Below are 26,227 nucleotides of genomic sequence, written 5' to 3'. Positions count from 1 at the left end.
CACACAACCACCTATGAACAAATTCTACCATTCTTTTTTTTTTTCTTCTCTTTTTTTAAATATATATTTTATTGATTTTTTTACAGAGAGGAAGGGAGAGAGATAGGAGTTAGAAACATTGATGAGAGAGAAACATCGATCAGCCGCCTCCTGCACATCTCCTACTGGGGATGTGCCCGCAACCCAGGTACATGCCCTCGACCGGAATCGAACCTGGGACCCTTCAGTCCACAGGCCGACGCTCTATCCACTGAGCCAAACCGGCTTCGGCAATTCTACCATTCTTCAAGACTCCTTTCAAATACTTCCTTTGCCATAAAATTTTCCCAGAGCCCAGAAGTCATTCCTTGCCACCTGTGAACAGCTACAGAACTTGAACTAAACTTTAAGGCACTTACCACTTTTCCCCTTGAGTCAGTTATTGGCATGCATGCCCTAACTTTTCATATAGAGACCGTAACAGCCCTGTCTATCGATTCTAAAAATCCCCCAAAGCAGATTATAGTAGTGCTGATGAAAAGGCCTTCAGGAAACATTTGTTTGACTGAATCTATTCCTTCTCTATTTTTATTTTCTCGGTTAATGGTACCCTCCCAGGACCCCAAACAAGAAGTTTCAGAAAAATTCTCTGGCTCCTTCATCTCCATTTTATTTTTGCATCTATTAGTTGCCAGGTTTCATAGATTCTATATCCTCCATTTTCTGGGACTTATTTCAGACCCCACAGAGATAATAGCTAAAAGGGCAGGAAAATACAAAGTGCATTCAGAGAATTATCTTCTTTGAGTCTCAATTTTCTTATCTTCAAGCTTTATATACTCACAGGGTTGCTTGAGGATCAGATGAAAATGTATATATGAAAGTACTTGGAAGTTTAAAGCACTATAAAATATAAGATTCAGCCATAAATCATGCATTTTTAGAATGTCACCTTGGAAATGGCTTTCAGTATCTGGGCTCTATTTTTCTGATTGATCTACACAATGAATGGCTCTTCAGTAGGTAAACCTTAGAAAATATTTTTAGCTCTGTTATTTGAAAACCTATCACTATTCAAAACAAAACTTTTATTGAATTATAATTTATAAACATGAGTTGGATATAAAACACTTTATGCTGTTTAGTATCAAGAGAGCCCTGGGAGTACCTGACCCCTGAAGAAGCACCATCCAGTTTGGTTTCTGAACAGCTCTCTGCACTGGACCAAGGAAGTGTTTTCCTTGAAATTACAGGCTGATTTCATTCATTTTTCAAGAAAATTTCTGCCCAATACCCAAGTCAGAATAACCAATTTACTTGCCAGTTGTTCTTTCAAATAAAAGTGGTGGTTTATAAAAAAGTGACTAATTTAGCTGCCAACTCAAGCATGTAGAAGTGTTTGATGCATACTTCCCGATTTTATCACAGAGAACATTAGAAAACACATACTCAAGGGTCAAGTATTAATAAATTTACTGCTTCATTAGGGGGTTTCTAAAATAAAATTGACTTAAAAAGACTGAAAATGCTGATAATGAAGACTACAATGACCACTATCTTTGATTCAGGCTGAGGAGCCAGATTCATATGTAGATATGTAAGAGATATAATATCTTAGATGACACATCTGTCTGCTGATCTGGTACGGGTCTTTCAATGTTCTTTAATAACATTTTATAATTTTTTTCCTTAAAAGAAAATGTCATACGTTTCTTCCGTTAGATTATTACACAGTTTAGAGATTTTTGTGTTGCTATCGTTGAGACAATAATGATAGATTGACACACCTCACATCTATTTTTCTTGCCATATTGATAACTAGGTCATTTTATACACTGTGGAATTATAAAATAATAGTGGAGATCATGTCTTTTCCCTGACTTTATGGGAGTTATGTTGAAGTTTCACAATTAAACATGACATTTACTGTAGGCTTTTAGAAGATACACTTAAAGTTTTCCATGTTTGGTAAAAGTTTTGTTTGTTTGCTTTTTTCATAAAGTTGAATTAAACCCAGTTTGGTTTCTCTCTATTGAAATAAACATTTTCCTCATTAATTTTGTTAATGAATATACTATGTTTGTATTGGCTTAAACAAATATAGAAAAATGAAAAATATACAAATATGGTTATCTAAAGAGGGGAGAGAAGGGAGTGAAGAGGCACAAGAGATGAAAGACACTTCAATGTTGATCTTCTTTGATTGCTGAACTGTATCTATTCAAACATTTCATTGAGAAGCATGATGTTAATGTGATAAAATTCCTCTGCTGCATTTTCTGACTATGAGTCATCTCTGCATTCCTGGGACTAATAAAACTGCCTGCACCTTATGTGTATGTGGGATGACTTCATGGTGGCAGGCAGTGAGAATCATAGAGATCTATGACTACAAACTGAATTTCTTTAATAGTCACTGATCTATTTACGTTTTTGACTTCTCAGAGACAATTTTGGTAGTCTTTCTTTCTCCAGAAAGTTTTACATCTAATCTAAGTTTATTAACTTAATGTGATAAAGCTGGGCATTGTATTATTCTCTTATGATTTTAAAAATCTGTCATATACTAGAGGCCTGGTGCACGAATTTGTGCAGCAGTGGGATCCCTCAGCCTGGCCTGCAGGATCAGGCCTAAACGGGCTCTCCAATATCCCCTGAGGGTTCCTGGATTGTGAGGGGGCTTAGGCCTGACCAAGGGACCCCACTGGTGCACGATTGGGGCTGGGGTGGGACGCAGGAAGTTGGTCCGCCGGGAAGGAACCGTGGGAAGTTTCCAGGGTGTTTCCAGCCCATCTCAGTCCAGATCGGCCGGACCCCAGTAGCAAGCTAATCTACCGGTTGGAGCGTCTGCTCCCTGGTGGTCAGTGCACATCATAGCGACTGATCGACCAGTCAACTGCTTGCCCCTGGTGGTCAATGCACATCATAGCAAGCAGTTGAGAGGACTTAGCATATCATTAGCATATTACACTTTGATTGAACTGATGACCAGACACTTAGCATATTAGGCTTTCATCATATATACCTCATATATAGCTATCTGTACACACACACACACACACACACACACACACACACACACTCTAGAGGCCCAGCGCACGAAATCCATACATGGGTAGGGTTCCTAGGCCTGGCCTGCGATCAGGGCTGATCTTCCCCGGCTGCCAGCAGCTGGCCTTGGCCCCCACCACCAATGTCTGCCACCACTCACCCCCAGTTCCCTGTCCCCATTGGGCAATCAGAGCCTGACGGCAGGGGGTGGGGGGTAGTGGGGGAGAAACCAAGAGGTTGGCTATTCCTGCCTGCTTGCTGGCCCCCCCCCCCCCCACACACACACACACACTGCTGGTTGCCCTGTGTGTGGAGCGACCTGCGGGGCGATATGGGCACCGCTTGCTTGCACTGCTTTGGCTTGGCATTGCCTGCATCTGCTGCCATGCACCCCCGGGTTCCATTCCCCATCAGGTGATCGGAGCCTGCCAGCTGGGGGGAGAGACCACGAGGTTGGATGGCAAACCCCATTGGGTGATCAGGGACTGCAGGCTGGGAGCAGCTCCTGCATTGAGCATCTGCGCCCTGGTGGTCAGTGTGCGTCATAGTGACAGGTCGTTCTGCCGTCTGGTCGATTTGCATATATATATATATATTTATACCTGCCTTTGTTCCTAGTGTATTCTTTGCCTTCTCCCTTTCTTTGTGATCAGTCATTTTATTGTACTAGTCCTTTAAAAAATCAGTTTATTATATTATCCTTTTTCTCTATACCATGAATATCTACTCTTATTTCCTTCCTTCTACTTTCTCTGTGTTACCTTGTGGTCATTTTATAGCTCTTTGAATCGAATCTTTAGCTGATTTTTATTTGGGCCTTGTTTTTTAATGAACGCACATACTATAAGTTGTGGTTGCTCAACTTTAAGCATTTTGTAATTTCCATTGTGATATCCTCATTAGCCCACAGGGTATTTAGCAGAAGAATTGCAAATTTTGTTAGGAAGATGTTAGCCTATGGGTTATTCAGAGGTGTGTTATTTCAGTATCCTAGCATTTGATTTGTTTTTAAGTACCCATTTATTGTGACTTCTAACGGTTTCTTAATGGTGTGCGAACATGGTCTTTACGATCAAGCTCCTCTGGAATTTCTGAGATTTACTTTATGACTTAGTATCTCGTGAGTGTTTGAAAGCTCCAAATCAAAAATTTATATTCAAAAGAATATATTCTCTATTTGCTGGATAGGAGAGTCTGTACACTCATACATACTTATCATCAACTTTGTTCTGGGGTGTTAACATCTAAAATTTTAGGGATTTCTTGCTTGCTTGTTCTGAGTATTTCTCAAAGAGGTTTGTTAAAATCATTCAATATTTTTGTGGATTTCTTGAGTTTCCCTTATAATCCCGGGATCTTTTGTATTTTATGGCTGTATCATGTACTTTGTATGTTGTTCCTAATTGTTATATCTTTTTTGGTTCCTTTTATCTCTAGTAGTATCCCTTTTTATATGTATTTTCACCCTAAATAATATTTTGTCTAATGAAAGTACAGATTACATAGGATTACTCTGGTTAATATTTGTTTTATATATACATATATATTTTCCATCTCTTTATTTCAACTTTTCTATATTAATTTCTTTTAAAGTAGTCTATTATAGGCAGCATGTAATTAAGATTTTAAAAATCTGCTCTGATAACAAGTATATATTTGTTCATATTTGTGGTAACTATCAATAAAAGTAGGATTATTTCTGCTTTTTCACTGTATTTTCTAGTTACTAGGTGGGTTGTTTCCCCCTTTCTTGCTTCCTGCTGGAGAGAGAATGTTTTCCCCACTCCCCTTTTCATGCCTCTACTGCATAATTTGATGTCAAAAATGCACAAAAAAGTACAAGAAAGGAAAATTACAGGCCAATTAGTGAAAACAGATTCAACACTCCTAAATAAAATATTAGTTAACTGAATCTACCAATATGTTTTAAAAATCTGACTAATATAATCTACCATACTATTAAAAGAAAAATACCAGATGCAATTAATGTGTTCAGTAGATGAACAAAATGCATTTAGTAAAATTCAACCATCAGTTATGATGGTAAGAAAACAAAACAACAAATAAGAACCCAAACTAGCAAACCAGGAATAGAAGGAAATGTCTTTATTTTGATAAGGGATCTCTACAGAGACTGCTTCATGGTGACATGTTTGGAGCTATCTTTCTAAGATCAGGAATAAGACAATGTGGAGGAAAAGGGGCCACATGCTGACCTGACAAGCTCAGGAGAGGCCTGCATGGCAGTTTTGCAGACTTGGAGACCTAAAGTAACCACAAAGGATGGTCTGAAATTAAACCTTAACTAAAAGCAGTTATGGTGGGCAGTTATGTCCTAAGCTGATATCTTCACTGATAAGGTCCACCTTTACCATAACTGAGCCTATCTGTCTTTTTGCATCTATGATAACATGTCCTTGGGATGTCTGGGTAACTTGTGACTTCCCTTTTTATGGAGTCCCTGGGGCACAGCCAGGTGTGCTGGGCCCAGGACAGATGCCACAGATTCCTTGTTAATTGTTCCTGCACCCACCTAAGTATGTGTCCATCATTTTACTTTTTATCCTATCACAGAGGTTTCCCTGCTTCGCTTAATCCCATCTCCTTAAATCTGTCACCAATGAATTTCATGTATAAATACAGATGTAACCCTGCCATTCTAGGGAGCACTATCTCAATTCGTTGAGGTTCTGCTTCCCGGAATATGTCGACAGTTTGGCTCAAATAAACTCACAAAAATTCTTTACAGGTTTCAATGTTTTTTTTTTACGTTAACAACAAGTAGGCTTTTATCATTGCTTTTACTCAATACTAAAGGCTCCATCCAGTGTAAAGTAACCGCATTTGAAGAATTAGAAAGTTAGGAAGGAAACTGTCATTATTTCAAGATGATATTATTGTATATGCATAAATCCCAAACTAATCTAGAGATAAACTATCAAGATTAAGACGAGTTAATAAGGTTTCTGAGTTCAATATTAACGTAAAAAAGCCAAATGCACTTTCTACAAACCAGCAACAATCATTTAGAAAATAAATTCTTAGAGGACACCATTTAAACAACAGTAATAAAAATATTTTCAAAAAATTAAAATTTAAAAAATCACAAAAACATGTAAACTACCTGGGAATAAATTTAACAAAATGGGTTCACCTTTATGGAGAAAATTATAAATCTTTCAACAAGAAAGACTTTAGCAGATAGGAAGATATACCAGGTTCTTGGACTGGATGATTGAGCCGTGATAATATCAAGTCTCCCACAAATGATCTTCTGATTTAACACAATTCCACTCAAAACCCCAACAGAAGTATTTTACCTGGAAACATGATAAGCTAACTCTGTAATTTAGATGGAGGAACAAAGCACCAAGAGCAAGAAGTGACTTTTACAGAAGTGGAAACCAAATGGCCCATAGAGATTTGAAGAAATGCGCAATCTGATTAGTACTCAAAGAAATGCAAATTAAAACCAAAATGACATATCCCAACATCCCCATCAGATGGGGAAAAAATAACAATGGCAAATTTTAGGGTATGGAAAAACAAGGACACTCAAATACTGCTGATTAAAATAAAACTGGTACAATCACTTTGGGGAATAGTTTGGCATAACCTAGTCAAGTTGAACATGTGCCTATTCTATGACCCACCCATTTCATTGTTGGGTACAAATTCTAGAGCAGCAGTTCTCAAGCGTTTTGGTCTCAGGCCTCCTTTTACACTCTTAAAAATAACTAAGGACCCCAAAGAGCCTTTTTGCTTATACGGGTTATATTTATTGGTAGTTACTATATTAGATATTAAAGTTGAGAAAAATTTTACACATGAGAACACACAAGCAGTCATTCTATTGAGGAGGAAACTGGTCTTGCAAGGCATGTCAGGCCATAAAAACTGTGAACAATGCATTGCCCGGGGGAGGGGGGGAAGGTCCTTCTGGCTGGCTCCAGGACAGATAATCTACACCAGAGGGCCTTCCTGTAAGCCCATGAAAGGGGGCGGAACCGTATCTGCAAGACAATGACCCCAGAAGGTTATAAAAAGCGAAGCCTCTGAGTGTTACTTCACTCTGATTTGGAAATGATTCCGGATTCCACTGGTGTAATTAAAATAGTGTCCCTCCACTTCTTTAAAAGGGTCACTTGGTTTTTCTTGAGTCTTCTGCAACACTCTCAGGTGTCAAGAGAAATGACATCATCATGTGCCCTATAACCTCTACAAAACACCACTGTCTGCTTGTGAGAGAATGACAATGAAAAAGGAAAATGATGTTTAAGTGTTATGAAAATAGTATTGCCCTCTCAAACACCTTAAAATGGTCTCAGGGAACTACAATTGCTGGACCAACTTTCAGAACTACTACCTTAGAGAAAGTCTAAGCACCACATAAGCGTGAGAATGTTTGCAGCAGCATTGTACATAATAGCAAAACCTAGAAATAACCCCAAATCCATCAACTGGTATATTCATTCCAGGAACTATTACACAGCTATAAAAAGGAATAAATGACAGTATGGCTCTATTAGCCAAGATGAATGACTCTTGAGCAACAGAAGCAAGCCATGGAAAAATATATTCAGCTTTTATTTAAAGTTCAAAAGAGGTAAACTTAATAAAGTACTGGTGAAGAATACATTATAGGTGGTAAAGCTAATGAAAAGCAAGAGAATGAGTAAGACCAAATGCAGGACAAACAGTTGCCGGCAGGGTGCACAGGAAGGGGTAAAGGACAAATGCAGGATGATCAGGGATGGGATACATAGGAAGTTTTATTTCTTTGGCTGAGTGGTGAGTACATGGGTGTTTATTTTATTCATGCTTTATACATTTTGCTTATATGAGACATTTCAAAATTTAAAAAAATAATAAACCAAGACAAAACAAAAATTGAGACTAGAAAAATTTATTGGATGAGAGAAAATTATTTAACTTAACAACAATGGAAGAAACCACAAAGGAATGGGTAATTTTGAATACATTGAAAAAAGAAAAAAGTAAAATTGACATAAACAAGAAAACTCCAAACCAATTATAAAGCCACTGTAATAAAAATTAAATTATAGCCGAAACCGGTTTGGCTCAGCGGATAGAGCGTCGGCCTGCGGACTGAAAGGTCCCAGGTTCGATTCCGGTCAAGGGCATGTACCTGGGTTGCGGGCACATCCCCAGTAGGAGATGTGCAGGAGGCAGCTGATCGATGTTTCTCTCTCATCGATGTTTCTAACTCTCTATCTCTCTCCCTTCCTCTCTGTAATAAATCAATAAAATATATTTAAAAAAAAATTAAATTATAAATGGATGTAGACATATGAAAAGAAATTTAATCTCACTAGTAATCAAATGCAAACTAAAACAGAACCATAAGTTAAGAAATGATGACACTAAATATGGGTAAGGCTATGGTGAAACCAAGTTTTTTACAGGCTGTTGGGAATGAATCTTGGTGCAACTTACAATGAATAAAGTTTAGCACACATAAAATGAAGTATCTTAAAAATACACTATTATAATCAGAATTCTACTTTTAGACAAGAGTTTTAAGGAAATAATCTGAACTACTGCACACAAAAATTGTATTAAGAAGAAATGTCCAAAAAGCGAGTATTAAGTTAAAGAATAAGACTATTATCTTTAATTTATAGAACTGAATATTGATAGTAATATAAAATGTTGCTAACTTTATATATCTGGGGAAAGAAAATCATGTCAGTAAGAAATGCAACACAAAATTACACACAGAACGGGTTTTTAGCTATTTTTTTCTATGTATAGAAAAACAGACAGGAAAGAATGCATCTACCCTTAGAGCTATCTCTGTATGATGAGCTTATGGGGGATTCCTCAGTTGTTTGGGGTATCAAAATTCGTTTTAATGAATTCTTATACTTGTAAAGTCATAAAACAAACCTAAAATAACAAAGCTCACAAAACAGTCAATAGCTCTCCAAACTCACCAAGCACAAAGGCATCACTTAGGTGCCCAAGGCTCTCTACACTATTGTCCTTAGCTTACCCTCCAGGCTCCTCAAAATGGATTTCCTCTGGCTTCCTGAACATGCCCTCATACCTTCTCACTTCAGCAACTTAGCCCACACTATCTGCCTGGATCGCATTCTCCACCTGGTCAAGTGCCACCATCTTCCAAAGTCCATGAGAAACACTTTTTTTCTGTGAAATATTTCCTAATTTTGCTAGCTTAGCCACCCTAACCAGATGCGATTTTTCCTTATTTGACTTCTACAGAAATGACTATAGCACTCTTTCTACAAGTTGTCTTAACTTTAACAGTTCTGTTTTAATGCTCCTACTAGATTCTAGGAGTTCGAGAAGGGGCTCTATCCTTCTTCAGCTCTTTCTCTAATACTGATACACTGTTTCGCAGCATTAAACACATATTGAGTATTTGAGAAACTGAATAAATTATTGTCACAATGGATTAGTCTTTTGCTTTGGCCACAAGAAGAAGGAAGAGAGAACAGGAAATGTTGCTCATTTGAAACTCAGCATGGAATTTCTCCCAGAAACAATGAGAAAAAATGGGTTATTAATGAATAAAAAATAATGGATTTCTATTTCATTCTTTTGTCAGCTACTAATCTATCCATAATTGGTAACTTTATTTCTATGGAAACAAACATGCAATTTGAGATCCCAAAAATCTACCTCCAAAGTGTTTCTGGAGTATAGCCAGTGCTTAAAATGATATACTTGCAGATAATATTTTCCTTTAGAAAAAACATGGTGTTGCTTAAATCTGCCTTAAGCCTCTTCTGAAATGACAACAGGAAGGGTGAAATAAAACAGAAAAAAGTGGATGTTCTAAACTCCTGAAACTTTAAGGGGAGAAAGTCTTCAAAGGTTATTTTCTTTTCCATGAAAATCTTTAAATTAATTAAATTAATATTTACAAAGTCTGTGCAGATAACCCACCCATGAGTTCACACATACCTAAGTGTGTATATTTAAGGACAAACCCTCCCTATATTTAATAGCACATAGGGCTTTACTTAGAAATAACACTGTCTTCATCAGACATATTGTGAGGGCTGCTCTTTGCCAGATTTTGGTCCGGGAGGGAAGCCGGTTAGGACAGCTCTTAACACTGACTTGGACTATCTATGTATATATTTAAGCATTGCTCTATATGCATTCATTCAATATGTATTGAGAACTGTGCTAGGTATACAAAGGTTAGTATGACCTTGCCCTCAATGCCAACAGGTTGCCCCAGACCTATATACATTCTACAGGAGGGACTGCACAATAAGCAAGTAAACAAATGAATGAGATAATTACAGGTTATGGTAAGACCTGCAAAGGACACAAAATAAACAAGACAGGGAGGCTATTTAATAATTACCACAGGCCTCTCAGATACATTTAAACCAAGATGGAAAAGAAAAAAAAAGACCTAGCCATGCACACTACCTAGGCAAGAGCCTTCCAGGCATAGAGAAGTGGAAAGGTTTCCAGATAGAAACAGACTCAGTTTGTTTGAAGAACATAAAAGAGGCAGTGTGGCTGGTCATGTTTTTCAAACTGTGGGGTATGTTTGTAAGTTGTGATAACAATTTTGTGGGTCACTGTCTCAAGGGAGTTATAGGTTTTCAGAATAAGTATTCTTTAACAAATTTTTGCTTCAGTTTTGTGTGTGCACATGTACTGGATTGCAATATATAATACATTTCCTACTGTGGGCCTTGGAGAAAGCAAGGAGAGTAGGAACAGAGGACGATGAAGGGGTGGGTAAGAACTAGGGCATGCCTGGCCTTGCATTGAGGCCACCATTAAGAATTGGAATTTTTATTCTAAACAAAGTAGGAAGGTACTGAAGGGTTTCAAGCTGGGGAGTGACATGAATAATTCGACAGGATGGTGTTACCAAAAGATTACTATAGTGAAATTCAAAGATCTGAGCACCTGCCCTGGCCTAGCCACTAACACTAGAGATTTTGAGCAAATCACATAATCTCTCTAACTTTACTTTCTTCATTTTACAAATAAGAAGGTTGGAGCAAGATGACCTTTGAGATCTTATCTATTGCTACATTCCTATGAGTACATCGGGGGCAAGTGAACGACTACTGGTAGACACTAGGTCAGGTTTTAAGTTATTTCTTAAAATATTATAAACCACGTAGCCATAAAAGTCTCATTTCTGTAGAAAGAAATTTTAGAATTATTTCTTTAATGGAACCAGCTATGTGATTGGAAATGAGATCTCTGGACTCAAGGTGAATCAGGTGCTTTTGCAACTCTCTGGTGCAAAGTTTAGGATGGGAAGGGATTAAAATATTTACTGACCAGGTTTTTTTTTGGAACAGATTTCCTTTTTCGTTCTAGGTTATCAACTGACATAATATAGTGCAGTCTAAAGTTTCAGGGAACATCTTTTAGCACTAAAGTCAAGATGTGGAAGCTTAGCTCCTTTCACAGTAACCAAAATAAATATAGAGGCAAAATATTCATTGACAGACTACTATATGCTAACCCCACGCTAGACAGTTTGATATATGTTTTTTACTTAATACTCCTAACCCGATTATTTCCATTTTACCGCAACGGAAACAGAAAAGACAATTAGCTATTCAGTGTGCTCATAAAAGACAAGTAAACTATCAAGTGGCAGGATTAGAATTAGAATATTTATATCATGTTTATAGCAAATTATCCTGCATGCTTTTAAAGTTACAAGGATTAAATCATCGGTTTTAACTGGACAACTCAAGTATCTGTGACATATGGGCACAGAATGTTTAAGCAATAAATCAATTCTGGACTCTCGGGTACTTTGCTAGGTACAGTGTGAGATAAAAAGATGAGAACTTGTTCTAGCACTGGAGAGCCTACGCAGTTGGTAGCATGCTGGGTTAGTTGTATGACGTGGAATTAAGCAAAATATCCAAGGAATCTGGATCCCCACTTAAGTACATGTGAATAGGATTATGGCAGTTTCCAGGTTCATTTTCGCGATTGCTGCTGGTGAAATGTCAGCAGAGGAACCAGGGACTGGGCAGTGTCACCAGTGCCGTGAACGTGGAAAGTGTCCTGCAAGTTCCATAAACTTGTGATGCTAGATACACTGATTTCCAACTTGCATTAACCCTTTAGCAAGCAATGGACGCATCAGCTGCCCAATTGGAGCAGCGTGCATGCCATGTTACGGAAAGGAAAACCTTGGAAACTTGCAGGGCACCGTCCCCGTGAGGGTCGAAATGGTCCCTAACACTTCCCACTGGGACACCCGCAAACACACCAGCCGCAAAGCTGGGGATGCTCACTGCACACCTGCCTCGACACCGAGAACGCGGTACCCACCTGTCACATACTCGGCTTCGAACCTTCGTCGGGTCTCAGAGATGAGCTTGGCTTTATTCTGGGCGTGACACTGGAAGGGAGACAAGAGCAAGAGACGCTTAGCAAGCACACCAGCCTGCTTCCCCTCGGCTCAGCCCATCTGCACCTGGGAGCGTCCCCCCCCAACCCCCCGCCTTCACCCCGAGCTCAGAGGAGGATTCCGGGTCCCAGGAGGGGGCAGGCAGCGCTGCGGTTGCGCTCGGCTTCTCACCTCGGCCATGGTCGCGGGCGTAGACGTGATGGCAGTCACCGTCCTCACTTCCACCTCTGCCGTCCCAATAGCTCCTCACCCGCGGGCCGGCCTGGAGGTAGAGAGGGAAGGGTGGGAGGTGGAGGCGGTCGCGTGACACCGGAAGGCGGGCGGAGGTGTAGCTGCGCTGCCCTATCCCATACGGCCGCCCGAGTCTGGAGGCGGGACCTTTCCCGAAACCTGGCCTCTCATTCGCTTCTTGGTCGCGCCCCGCCCCCTGTGTCCCTGCACTGCGGACCCACCCCCGCCAGCCTCGGACGGGAGGCGCTCCTCCCACCCCTCCCTCCCCACGAACTCCGCCCGAGCAAGCTCCGCCTGCTATTCACTTTCCCCATGTTCCTGGGAGGCCCCGCCTCCTCCGCCTCCCTCGGCTCGGCTGGCTCCACCCCCTCAGAGCCGCCTCCAGTGCAGCCCTCCCAAGATGCCGCGCGCCGGCGGGAGGTTTGGAGCCTTCGGAACTGTGTGCGCGCGTGGAACTTCAGGAACGCGGGGGCTGTAGGATGCAGGGTCCCGGGCACGGAGGTAGGGCCAGCGAGTGTTTCCTTACCCGACCTTCCTGGAGGGGGCGGCGGGGCCGGGGGTGCTTCCTTGTCATCGTTGCGGGAGAGCAGGGAGAAAGCGGGCATCCCTGGGCCTGTGTCCATCATCCCTTGGATGGACATCATCCTATGGAATGATAACGAGATTTTAAGTGCTGGTTATATTTGGGGATATTTCACTTGGAAGTTTCTCCACCTCTGTAACAACTTTCTGACTTGGCACTTAACGAATGTATCATTGAAATCTTTGAAACAAAGTTGCATAAAGTTAAGAGATGTAAATTGTATACTTTATTGAGATGATTGTTCTCAAAGCAAGGGGGGCAATTGGAAATGTCTGGAGGCGTTGCTTTTTAAGAATATTTTTATTGATTTCAGAGAGGAAGGGAGAGGGAGAGAGAAAATCACTGATCAGCTGCCTTCTGCACACCCCACACTGGGGATCGAGCCTGCAACCCAGGCATGTGCCCTGACAGAATGGAACCCTGACCTCCTGCTTCCTAGGTGGATGCTCAACCACCCCTGCCTGACTGGAGGCATTTTTTGTTGTCACAACTGGGAGAGGACCTGCTACTGGCATCTGGTGGGTGGAAGCCAAGGGTACTGTTAAATCTGCAATGCACAGGACAAGCCCCACAAGTTATCCAGTGCAAATTATCAGTAAGTGCCAAAGTTGAGAAAGATTGACTCATAAGTTACTGGGACAGGTTTTATGGCTGTTGGTTAAAAAATTGAAAGGAAATTTTCACATTCTATGATATTGCCTTTTTAAAAAAAAATTAAAGGTGCTGAAAACTGCAAACTTTGTAAGAAGAACAGTCCCCATGTTTCCACCATCCATAGTCAAACGTGATTGACACTTTAGCATCTTTCACCCAGACTTTTTTGTTTACATTTTTTAGAGGAAAAAATGAATAAATTGCTTAAAGATTATTTGGGTATTTCTTAATATTTTAGATACAAGCACACCTTGTGTTTGTTTTTTTAAAATACATTTTTATTGATTTCAGAGAGGAAGAGAGAGAGGTCGAAACATCAATGAGAGAATCGTTGATGGGCTGCTTCCTGCACACCTCCTACTGGGGATCAAGCCCACAACCTGGGCATGTGCCATTGACCAGACTCAACCCAGGGCCCTTCAGTCCCCAGGCCAATGCTCCATCCACTGAGCCAAACCAGCTAGGGCAGGCACACCTCGTTTTATTGCACTTTGCTATGTTGTGCTTTACGGGTGTTTTTACAAATTGAAAGCAAGACCCTCCACCAGCAAAAAGGTTATGACTTGCTTTATTGTGATACTGGCTTTATTACCATGACCTGGAACTGAACCCATAATATCTCTGACGTATGTCTGTGTAGCTAAGGTCTTCCTCTGGCTCCATTCCCCCCTGAAATCTATCCCTTTCTCTAGAATAAAGTCATTCAGAATGTGGTATGAATCTGTACAACTTTTTAAAAAATTTTTTTTGTGCCAGGCTGCCTGGATTTGAATCCTGACTCTTGCACTTCCTTTTTGTAGACCTTGAAGAAGATCCTGAAACTTCCTGCCTCAGTTTCCCCATCTGTAGAATGAAATAATAGTGCCTGTGGCATAAGGATGGTGTAAGGAATAAATGATTGACTCCAAAGTCCAACAGTACCTGGTACAGAAAAAGCATTCAGAATATAGGCATTGTAAGGTAACAGAAAATATATAATGCTATTTTGTGTTTTGATTTAGATAAATAATGTACTGCCATATACATTCTTTTGCAATGTATTTTTTTCTCATTTTATTTTTGAAATCTAGCCATGGTGATACACATAGATCTAACTTATTTCTTTTAACTATGTTGTGATATTCCATCTGTATTTATACATTTCATTATTGGTGGTCATTGAAGGTTTTACTACTTTTTATGTTACACATAACAACACAGTGAACATTCTAGAGTAATATCTTTGTGAATTATGTGGGATTACTTCTCTTGGGTCACATTTAGAAATGAAATTACTGGATATACCAGTATGCATTTCCATTTATTGCCATATTGCCTTCCAAAGTCGCCTTTCCCTTTAATTAAGTACTCATCATTATTTCCTAATTAATGGCTCTGCCTTCAGTCTGACCTCACCCGTCTTCAAACTGTCACCCAAATCTTTATAATTCAGAAATATAATACTGGGATTTCTATTTTTTAAATCTCTTGGTGGTTTATCATTGCATAGAGAAAGTTAGAAGTCCTTAGTATGACATAGAAAACCTCTTTAACTTAATCTTTCCTAACTCTGTTATTGGATCACCATTTCCCATATTCACCTGTATTTAAGATCAACTAAATATTGTTGAGAAAGGGAAAAGGGAGATTAATTCTGGGGAGGCCTCAACAAATGACTTCTAGTCATATAGGTAGAAAAAATTTTTAACACTAGTTCTGTAGCCAAGTTAATTTACTTAGGTAATAATGTCTATATGTTGAAAAAATGACATCTATCAGTATTATGCTCATAAGATTATGTTTACTATGATTAGTTTAAAATTTTACTTAGCACTTAGCTTTCTTAATGCTACCTTCCCCCCCCCCCCAAAGATACTTTATATTGGTGGAAATTGGTGTGGCTTCTTAGAGACATTTTTAAATTTCATCTACAGATCATACTACCAGACTAGTAGTAACTAAAAGAGTTCTGAAATACAAAGTGTCCAAATGAATTTTGTAGCTTTTAAAGGCAACATTGTGTATTTGTTTGGGAGACTGGTGGAAAAAAAATGGATGAGGATAATTTATTGCCAACCTATTATATTTCTGCTGTTATGTATTGTTTTTCTAGTATACTCACACATTTTATGTATAAAACTAGAGGCTAGTGCATGGATTTGTGCACTGGTGGGGTCCCTCTGCCTGGCCTGTGGGGATAGGGCTGAAACTGACTCTCTGACATCCCCTGAGGGGTCCCGGATTGTGAGAGGGCGGTTCTTGGGTTATGTACTCTGGAATCAGGCTCCCTCTTCTCTGGTTCCAGGTGTATCACCCGAGAACCTGCCCCAGTGACCACAGCTCGGCAGCTCCTGCGTTGAGCGTCTGCCCCCTGGTGGTCAGTGCGCGTCATGCTACTGGCTGGTCAGTTGGTCAGCTGGTTGCTTAGGCTTTTATTTATTTTTTATTTTTAAAAAATATATTTTATTGATATTTTACAGAGAGGAAGGGAGAGGGACAGAGAGTTAGAAACATCAATGAGAGAGAAACATTGATCAGCTGCCTTCTGCACACCCCCTACTGGGGATGTGCCCGCAACCAAGGTATATGCCCTTGTCTGAAATCGAACCTGGGACCCTTCAGTCCGCAGGCTGACGCTCTATCCACTGAGCCAAACCAGTCAGGGCAAGGATTATATATATATATATATAGATAGATATATACAGTAAAACCTCAATATAAGGGACTAATTCAGAATATCAGCCAGCATGTATTTAAACTGCTCCAGAAAGTCACGCCATGTGACAACAGAAACAGTTACCACTCTAAATGCAGTGTGATCACGTGCTAATCATTCCCCAAACATTGTTTACCAGGGTGACTCTTGGATTTAAATATGTAGACTATAGTTGTAGATAGGTAATATTTACTTATGTCTGTGAAATTACTAGTGTTTTTTTCAACATACGGTTTATTTGCTAAAATTTGTTAAAAATAAGTGAATTAATCAGAAAAAAATAACCTGTTAGTTTAATTATAAGCAAATCTTGGTGAAAAGCATTTTAAGCCCTGGCTGGTATAGCTCATTTGGTTGAAGCAACATCCCATACACAAAGGTTGTGGGTTAATTCTTGGTCAGGAAACATACGTAGGCAACCCAATCTATGTATCTCTCTCACATCTATGTTTCTCTTTCTCCTTCTCTCTCTCTCCCCCTTTCTTCCTCTTTAAAGAAATTTTTAAAAGAACAAAAAGGATTTTAAAATTAACAGGGTGTTAATTTTCACATATGACATACAGACCAGAAATTTTGTCTGTTAAATCTGAAGTCCATTCAGTTGACAATTTGCTGTACGGTCAACTTTGGTGTAAAGTAATATGGGACAGGAAAAGCTCATACTAATTGCATACTATCCTATATAATAAAACCCTACTATGCAAATCGACCGAACAGTGGAATGACTGGTCGCTATGATGCACACTGAACACCAGGGGACAGATGCTTAATGCAGGAGCTTCCCCCTGGTGGTCAGTGCGCTCCCATAGAGGGAGCACTGCTCAGCCAGAAGCTGGTGAGCGCAGCGGTGGTGGCGGGAGCCTCTCCCATCTCCGCAGCAGCACTAAGGAGCAGTGAACTAAGTGGTAAGGAGCAGCAAGCAGGCGGGCGGTAAGCAGCGAGAAGTCCCAGACTGCGAGAGGACGCAGGCCGGACTGAGGGACTCCCCACTCCCAGTGCACAAATTGCACTGGGCCTCTAGTTTTGTAAATAATTTGTTTCCAGATCTCCTGCCCCCCATAGTTGGAGTAGGAGGTAAAATTTAATTGGTTTGAGTTACCTGTTTTTTTCTGTAGCCATTGTTTTAAGGGTACAAATGATGAATAGGCTGAAATATGATAATCACGGTTTGATTATTCAGGGCTTGTTTATATTGGTTTAGGAACCTCCAAATTGAACCTGAGTTTCACTTGTTTCCGGATTATTTCTATCTAAAAAAATAAAAATAAAATTGCCATTTACTCCATAGATTTAAAGGTTTATTTTATGAACATATGCTAAGAACTTTTACTCTTAAAAAATATTGCATTAGTATAAAATTAAAGATATACACATATATGTGCATTTATCAGGCCTTGAGATTACAGAACGTTTGAGGAAAAATTTGTCTTAAAAAATTCATGACATATTAGTAGCTTCTAATTTTTAACTCTAAGGTGGCCCATTTAAATAACATTGAAAATATGCATGTTTTTGCAATAGTATTTAAAAATAAAAAATAATGACCTTTTATATAATAGTCATTTGTGTTTTTAAATCTGTTTGAGACTAAGCCCATGAGAGTAAATTTGCTTTTGCTTAGAGCTCATGCTGAAAAAATGTTGGGTTAGGATTATAGCAAGGCTTTTTGAATATCATGCTGAATTTTATAACAGTGGTTTGTAACATTTTATCTCTATGTCATTCATATACTCAATATGTTAACATCTATCTTTCCAGGTAGTAATTCAAGGATCATGAATCTATTGAAAAGGGCTGGGGTGTGCATACAAGGTTTTTAAATTAGGAGGCAGTTATCAGATAAAGTTTATGTTTCAGAACAATAATTGAGATAGCATAAATAAATTGATCTATTGGAGGGGGAGAGAGTAGACTAAGGAAGACCAATTAGGAGCTTTAACCACAGCCTAAGTGAGAAGATGAAACCCTGAACTCTCCTAATGGCATTTGGAACAGGTAGTTTGAAGAGGGATGTTTCTAAGTTAAAGAACATGGTGATATATTGCATTAAAAGAATATATACTAATAAAAATGTAATATGCAAATTAAGTGTCACTCCACAACAAAGATGGCGGTGCCCATAGCCACAAAGATGGCTGCGCTGGCCGGAGCCATGGAGCCAGCCGGAGTGGGCGGGATGCTTGGCTTCCTTCATCGCCCCAGTGACAAAGGAAGCCAAGCCTCCTGCAAGCCCCAGCCAGCTGCCAACGGCCGGCCTCTGGGCGGCAGCCATGGAGCCAGCTGGGGCAGGTGGAAGGCTGCTCCAGCCCAGAGCGAAGGCTGAAGGTGGCGGCCAGAGCGAAGGCCCAGATCCCTGGTGCTGGAGGGAAGCCAGTGCTGGCAGCCAGGGGAAGGAAGGCTTCCTATTCTTGCACGAATCTTCGTGCATTGGGCCTCTAGTACACTATAAGGGGCCTGATTTTCCTAAGTCATAACTTTGTCAGGGCGTGATAATACATACTCTAAAGTTCAGTAAAGGGCGAGAGTCTACTACTGACCTTTTAACTGTCAGATTCTCCTTACTATCACACTTGGATATTAGTGAGTCAGAGCACTGTGTTGGTTGAATATTACCTGTGGCATTTAATATTAAAATGAAATATTTTTCTATACAGAAGTTACTTTTGGTTATTTTAGCTACTAATATTAATGTATTTATGAATATTAATTTTTTGCTCAATCTTTTGGTAATTTCAAAGCTTATTAAATTCACATACATGTTTGTATTTTTTATGTTTTTGCTAAGTCAACATTTGTTTTAAGAGTAAAAACTCTTAGCACATGTTCATAAAATAAACCTTTAAACCTGTGGAATAAGTGGTAATTTTATTTTTAAAAAACTTTTCTAGTAGGTAGTAAAAGACAATGTGCTCTTAGATCTTTATCTTTGAATATCTCATCTTATACTTTTCCCTTTTTGGCTATCTTCTAAGAGTCCTGACATGTCTGGAAAATTTGAAATACAGGAATTACTATTCATACATTTTGGTGGAATGTAACTAACATGTTTATTTCCTTTAAAGTAAAAGGTAGTTTCATATCTAAAAGCCACACCTTTTGATTTACCTACCTATCTTTACTACGGAAGCTGAAACTACTTTGTTTGCCCTATATCCGCGGTTCTTAACCTGTGGGTCGCGACCCCTTTGGGGGTCAAATGACCCTTTCACAGAGGTCGCCTAAATACATCCTGCATATCAGATATTTACATTACGATTCATAACAGTAGCAACATTACAGTTATGAAGTAGCAACGGAAATAATTTTATGATTGGGGGTCCTACAACATGAGGAACTGTATTAAAGGGTCAAGGCATTAGGAAGGTTGAGAACCACTGCATATCTTTGACAATAATTGCCTAACAACACACCAATAAGCCATTGACATCTGCTAGTTTGTATTATGATACATTATCTCCAGTTACTTCACGTCACAGATTTCATGAAGTTCTGACAAATAGTATCAATTTAATTAAAAAAAAAAGCCATAGTGGAATGTATTTGTGTGTTGCTGCAACAGACAGATTTAGCAGCTTAAAGCCACAGACATTTATGATCTCAAAATTTCCTGAGCCAGAAGAATGTCTGCAGTCACTTCAGTAGAGCCCTACAGCTTTTAATAGTTGCTGTTAACACATCCCATTATTGTTTGTGATGCGGTTGCTTGCATTCTTTGCAAACTGTGTTTTTTAAGGGCTCTACAAAAATAATACTTAGGATATGTTTTTTGATGTGTGACATTAAGATAGCATAAAATGCTTAAAAATGTTGACTTAATAAAATTTATAATAGTCTAACAAAGGTAATAGTTCCCGAACAAAAATGTGTATTCTCTTCAACTCTGCCTACTTGATGGCAGATTTTCTCATTTCATTTTTAGGTTAAAAAGCATTGAATGGAATCAATTTGTATTCCAAAACTGGACCAACACAAAGACTTGATGTTGTGGAATCAGGAGCAAACAAGCAATGTCATCTAATGAACAAGAAAGAGTCTTGTGTTATAATGGTGAAGTCCTTGTTTTTCAATTGTCTAAAGGAAATTTTGCAGATAAAGGGCCTGCAGAAATACCCATATTACATGTCAGAAGAATGGTATTTGACAGAGAAACAAGTGCATTTGTTCAGAAGTCCACTGGATCCTTTAGCATAAAGGAAGAAGACTCTGATTTAAAAATCTTGTGTTGCAACTGTGTGTCAGATTTCAGAACTGGAATGAACCTCCCTTATATTATGATACAATGCAATGAAAAGAATAATGTTTTCAAATATGTTCTACTATTTCTTCACAGTACCAATAAATTTGAAAAACGTTTGAGTTTTAAACTAGCCCATGAGTTGAAGGATGGCCTAAGGGTCTTTAACGGGCCTTTAATTATATGGAAACATGTTAAAACATTCTTCTATCTCTCTCCCCAGACTAGCGAAATTATTACTGTGTCCATTAACTTTTCCTCTATTGAGTGGGCAGGAGAGATTGAAAATCTAGGTATGGTTTTATTAGGACAAAAGAAATATTATTTATCTGAGGAGGAAAGCACCTCAGAGCCTTCAAAATCAGATTATGCAGTTTGGAACACCAGATTTTGTGTATGCTTTCTTGAAAGTGAAGAAGTAATAAGTGATACGTATATTATCCCTCCTGCTTATAGCAGTGTGATAACTTGTGTGCATGTCTGTGCAACTGAGTTTGTCAACAACAAGCTAAGAATGTCTTTGATTGCCCTTACTCGGAGGAATCAGCTGATTTCATTCCAGAATGGGACTCCTAAAAGTGTGTGCCAGCTTCCATTTGAAGATCCTTGTGCAATACAACTTATGGATTCAGGCGAAGACCGTCTTCTCGTTGTGTCCTTCAGGTCCAGTGCTTGTGGTGTTTGGGAAAAGAACTTTCAGGTACAGTACTTATTCTCATAATTATTCACTCCGTGTAGTCTTAGATCTAGTAGCATTCCTACACTTCATAGAGTCCATCCTGGAGTCTTATTATCCAAACCAATTTTCAGTGCTGCAATTAAAAGAAGATCATATATGCTCTTTTTTTCTTAGAATTATCAGAATACTACCTGATAAAGGTTTTGCTTTGCCATTTTGAGTCATAAAACCTTTGAGTTATTTGGAAATATATAAATATATAACTATAATTATTACTATTTATTTGTCCTTTAAAGTGACGATTGCTAATTTTTATAATGTGATAATTGGATGTGTATTTTTACTTAGAATCTATAATAACAAAAGTGTAATATGCTAATTAGACCAAATGTACTTCCGGACAAAGCCGGGGCTGTGAGGGCCAAGGTGGCTGCCGCAGCGGTGGTGGCAGCAGCCTAGGCAGAGGCGGCCACCATGGCGGCGGGGTCCGAGCCCATTGCACGAATTTCGTGCATTGGGCCTTTAGTAAAATTATAAGTGGTTTGACTTCATAAGCTTTCTTAGAAAACTCAAATAAGTTTAACTTTTTAGAAGCTTGTGGTTATCTATTTAAACTTAAAATCTGGAGGAATTTCTTTAAATGTGTCATTGTCCCTTAAGAAACAAATAATTGTTCTCCAGAGATGGAAGTGGTGTTATTTTTTCTAAAAACTTGCTTAGACAATGTTATGATGTTATATTTTGAAACTCGGAGTTATTCTTAGCAAGCATTGACATTTTATCCACATTTACGTTAGTTGTATCTTTTAATGTAAGGTTAGGAAATTGCTTTAAAATATTCTCTGGTATTGAGTGTTCAATAACAGGTAAAAAGATGCAAAAATGAATAGGAATTTGGAGGTTTGTAGCAGGGTATCTGCACCAATATTTCTCTGACACTGATTTTTGGTAACACTGAGTCCTGCTGGCTTTAGATATATATCAGCTCATTCAGGTATGTGATGTGAGTGTTTACAGTTCAAGATAAGTGCTCATTACTTGTCAGAAATGTCTTTTTCAAAAGTGATTTTTTTAGTACATTATATATACAACTTTTTAAGTTGGAGATAGTGCCTTTCTTTGTGTGCCCTAGCCATTTAATTAGAAGCTCAATTATAATTTCTATCACTCCATTATCACCTTGACATGGAATATTGATAAATATTTTAGAAAGTTTGAGAAGCATTTTTTTATGTGAATTGTTACTTTCTGTATGTGCAAATGTCAGGTTGAAATTGTGTTTTATCAGACTTTGCCTTGTAAATTACCTTTATGGTAATAGGGATTATATAACTATATTCATTCTCAGTTACATATACAGGACTTACATCCTCAAAAGGAAAATAATTTGAAAGCTATCCTGTTTTATTTTTTTAAATTTTGTTTTATTGCTTAAAGTATTACAAAGAGTATTACATATGTCTCCTTTTTTCCCCCTTGACATTCCCCTGGCCTCCCCTACCCCCCAGTGTCTTCTGACCATTGGTTATTCTTATATGAATGCATACACGTCCTTCGGTTGATCCCTTACCTCCCCCCCCTCCAACCTTTCCCGGCCTTCCCGCTGTAGTTTGACAGTCTATTCGATGCTGCTCTGCCTCTCTATCTATTTTTGTTCATAAGTTTATAATGGTCTTTATTATCCATAAATGAGTGAGCTCATGTGGTATTTTTCCTTCAGTGACTGGCTTATTTCACTTAGCATAATGCTCTCCAGTTCCATCCATGCTGTTGCAAATGGTAAGAATTCCTTCTTTTTTACAGCAGCATAGTATTCCATTGTGTAGATGTACCACAGTTTTCTAATACATTCATCTGCTGATGGGCATTTAGGCTGTTTCTAAATCTTAGCTATGGTGAATTGTGCTGCTATGAACTTATGGGTGCATATATCCTTTCTGATTGGTGTTTCTGGTTTCTTGGGATATATTCCTAGAAGTGGGATCACAGGGTCAAATGGGAGTTCCATTTTTAACTTTTTGAGGAAACACCACACTGTCTTCCATAGTGTCTGCACCAGTCTGCATTCCCACCAGCAGTGCACAAGTGTTCCCTTTATCCGCATCCTCTCCAGCACTTGTCATTTGTTGATTTGTTTTTTTTTGTTGTTGTTGTTGTTTTTTTAAATTTATTGCTTAAAGTATTACAAAAGGTATTACATATGTGTCCGTTTTATCCCCCCGCCCTAGACAGTCCCCTAGCCTCCCCTAGCCCCCAGTGTCTTATGTCCATTGGTTATGCTTATATGCATGCATACAAGTCCTTTAGTTGATCTCTTACCCCCCTACCTCCTGCCCCCCAACCCTCCCAGGCCTTCCCGCTGCAGTTTGACAATCTGTTTGAGGCAGCTCTGCCTCTGTATCTATTTTTGTTCATGGTCTTTATTATCCAGAAATGAGTGAGATCATGTGGTATTTTTCCTTCATTGACTGGCTTATTTCACTTAGCATAATGCTTTCCAGTTCCATCCATGCTGTTGCAAATGGTAAGAGTTCCTTCTTTTTTATAGCAGCATAGTATTCCATCGTGTAGATGTACCACAGTTTTCTAATCCATTCATCTGCAGATGGGCACTTAGGCTGTTTCCAGATCTTAGCTATGGTGAATTTTGCTGCTATGAACATAGGGGTGCATATATTCTTTCTGATTGGTGTTTCTGGTTTCCTGGGATATATTCCTAGAAGTGGGATCACAGGGTTAAATGGGAGTTCCATTTGTAGTTTTTGAGGAAACTCCATACTGTCTTCCATAGTGGCTGCACCAGTCTGCATTCCCACCAGCAGTGCACAAGTGTTCCTTTTTCTCCACATCCTCTCCAGCACTTGTCGTTTGTTGATGATAGCCATTCTGACAGATGTGAGATGATACCTCATTGTTGTTTTGATTTGCATCTCTCAGATGATTAGTGATTTTGAGCATGTTTTCATATGTCTCTTAGCTTTCTGAATGTCCTCTTTTGAAAAGTGTCTATTTAGGTCCTTTGCCCATTTTTTGATTGGATTGTTTATCTTCCTTTTGTTAAGTTGTATGAGTTCCCTATAAATGTTGGAGATTAAACCCTTATCGGTGGTAACATTGGCAAATATGTTCTCCCATGCAGTGGGCTTTCTTGTTGTTTTGTTGATGGTTTCTTTTGCTGTGCAGAAGCTTTTTATTTTTATGTAGTCCCATTTGTTTATTTTCTCTTTAGTTTCCAATGCCCTAGGAGCTGTATCGGTGAAGAAATTGCTTCGGCATATGTCTGAGATTTTGTTGCCTTTGGATTCCTCTAGTATTTTTATAGTTTCCCACCTTACATTTAAGTCCTTTATCCATTTTGAGTTTGTTTTTGTGTATGGTGTAAGTTGGTGATCTAGTTTCATTTTTCTGCATGTATCTGTCCAATTTTTCCAACACCATTTATTGAAGAGACTGTCTTGACTCCATTGTATGTTCTTGCCTCCTTTGTCAAATATTAATTGAGCATATTGGTTTGGGTCGATTTCTGGGCTCTCTATTCTATTCCATTGATCTATATGTCTGTTCTTGTGCCAGTAGCAGGCAGTTTTGAGAACAGTGGCTTTGTAATACAGCTTGATATCTGGAATTGAGATCCCACCTACTTTGTTCTTCTTTCTCAGGATTGCTGCAGCTATTTGGGGTCTTTTTTTTATTCCAGATGAATTTTTGGAGAGTTCCTTCTAGGTCTATGAAATATGCTGTTGGTATTTTAATGGGTAGTGCTTTGAATTTATAGATTGCTTTGGGTAGTATGGATATTTTAATGATGTTGATTCTACCAATCCATGAACATGGTATGTTCTTCCATCTGTTTATGTCTTCCTCTATCTCTTTTTTCAATGTTCTGTAGTTTTCTGAGTAGAGGTCTTTTACCTCTTTAGTTAAGTTTATTCCTAGGTAGCTTAATTTTTTTGGTGCGATGGTAAATGGGATTGCTTTTTTAGTCTCTCTTTCTGCAAGTTCACTATTGGTGTATAGAAATGCCATAGATTTCTTGGCATTAATTTTGTATCCTGCTACATTGCTGAATTCATTTATTAAGTCTAATAGTTTTATGATGGAGTCTTTAGGGTTTTTTATGTACAATATCATGTCATCTGCGAATAAGGACAGTTTAACTTCTTCTTTTCCAATTTGGATGCCTTTTATTTCTTCTTCTTGTCTAATCGCAATGGCTAATACTTCCAGTACTATGTCGAACAGGAATGGTGAGAGTGGGCATCCCTGTCTTGTTCCTGTTCCTAAGGGAAATGGTTTTAGTTTTTGCCCATTGAGTATGATGTTTGCTGTGGGTTTGTCATATATGGCTTTTATTATGTTGAGATATGATCCTTCTATTCCCGCCTTGCTGAGTGTTTTTATCAAAAATGGGTGTTGTTGCCGATACCGGTTTGGCTCAGTGGATAGAGCGTCGGCCTGCGGACTGAAAGGTCCCAGGTTCGATTCTGGTCAAGGGCATGTACCTGGGTTGCGGGCACATCCCTAGTGGGAGATGTGCAGGAGGCAGCTGATCGATGTTTCGCTCTCATCGATGTTTCTAACTCTCTCTATCTCTCTCTCCCTTCCTCTCTGTAAAAAATCAATAAAATATATTTAAAAAAATGGGTGTTGGATTTTGTCAAATGCTTTTTCTGCATCAATTGATATGACTATGTGGTTTTTTTCTCTCAATTTGTTTATGT

The 26,227-nt window shown here is 38.9% G+C and overlaps 2 protein-coding genes across 2 annotated transcripts in view; one reads left to right on the top strand and one right to left on the bottom strand.

Moving 5' to 3' along the window:
• MOSPD2 (motile sperm domain containing 2) overlaps positions 1-12,653 on the bottom strand; it is a 39,783-nt gene extending 27,130 nt beyond the window's left edge. The window contains exons 1-2 of the mRNA XM_081115010.1: positions 12,602-12,653; positions 12,352-12,421 (exon numbers count right to left, since the gene is read on the bottom strand). Coding sequence (XP_080971136.1) covers positions 12,352-12,421; positions 12,602-12,610 — 79 coding nt within the window. The 5' untranslated portion in view covers positions 12,611-12,653. The remainder of the gene's footprint in view (positions 1-12,351; positions 12,422-12,601) is intronic.
• Positions 12,654-20,527: 7,874 nt separating this feature from the next.
• The window catches only part of FANCB (FA complementation group B), a 400,139-nt gene continuing 394,439 nt past the window's right edge, over positions 20,528-26,227 (top strand). The window contains exon 1 of the mRNA XM_081115081.1: positions 20,528-21,527. Within this exon, the coding sequence (XP_080971207.1) occupies positions 20,601-21,527 (927 nt within the window). The 5' untranslated portion in view covers positions 20,528-20,600. The remainder of the gene's footprint in view (positions 21,528-26,227) is intronic.

The sequence above is a fragment of the Myotis nattereri genome (genome assembly GCF_964212035.1).
Source record: "Myotis nattereri genome assembly, chromosome: X".
Lineage (NCBI taxonomy): Eukaryota > Metazoa > Chordata > Mammalia > Chiroptera > Vespertilionidae > Myotis > Myotis nattereri.
Note: the sequence above shows the minus strand (reverse complement) of the source record. Positions and strands in the feature narration are given on the sequence as shown.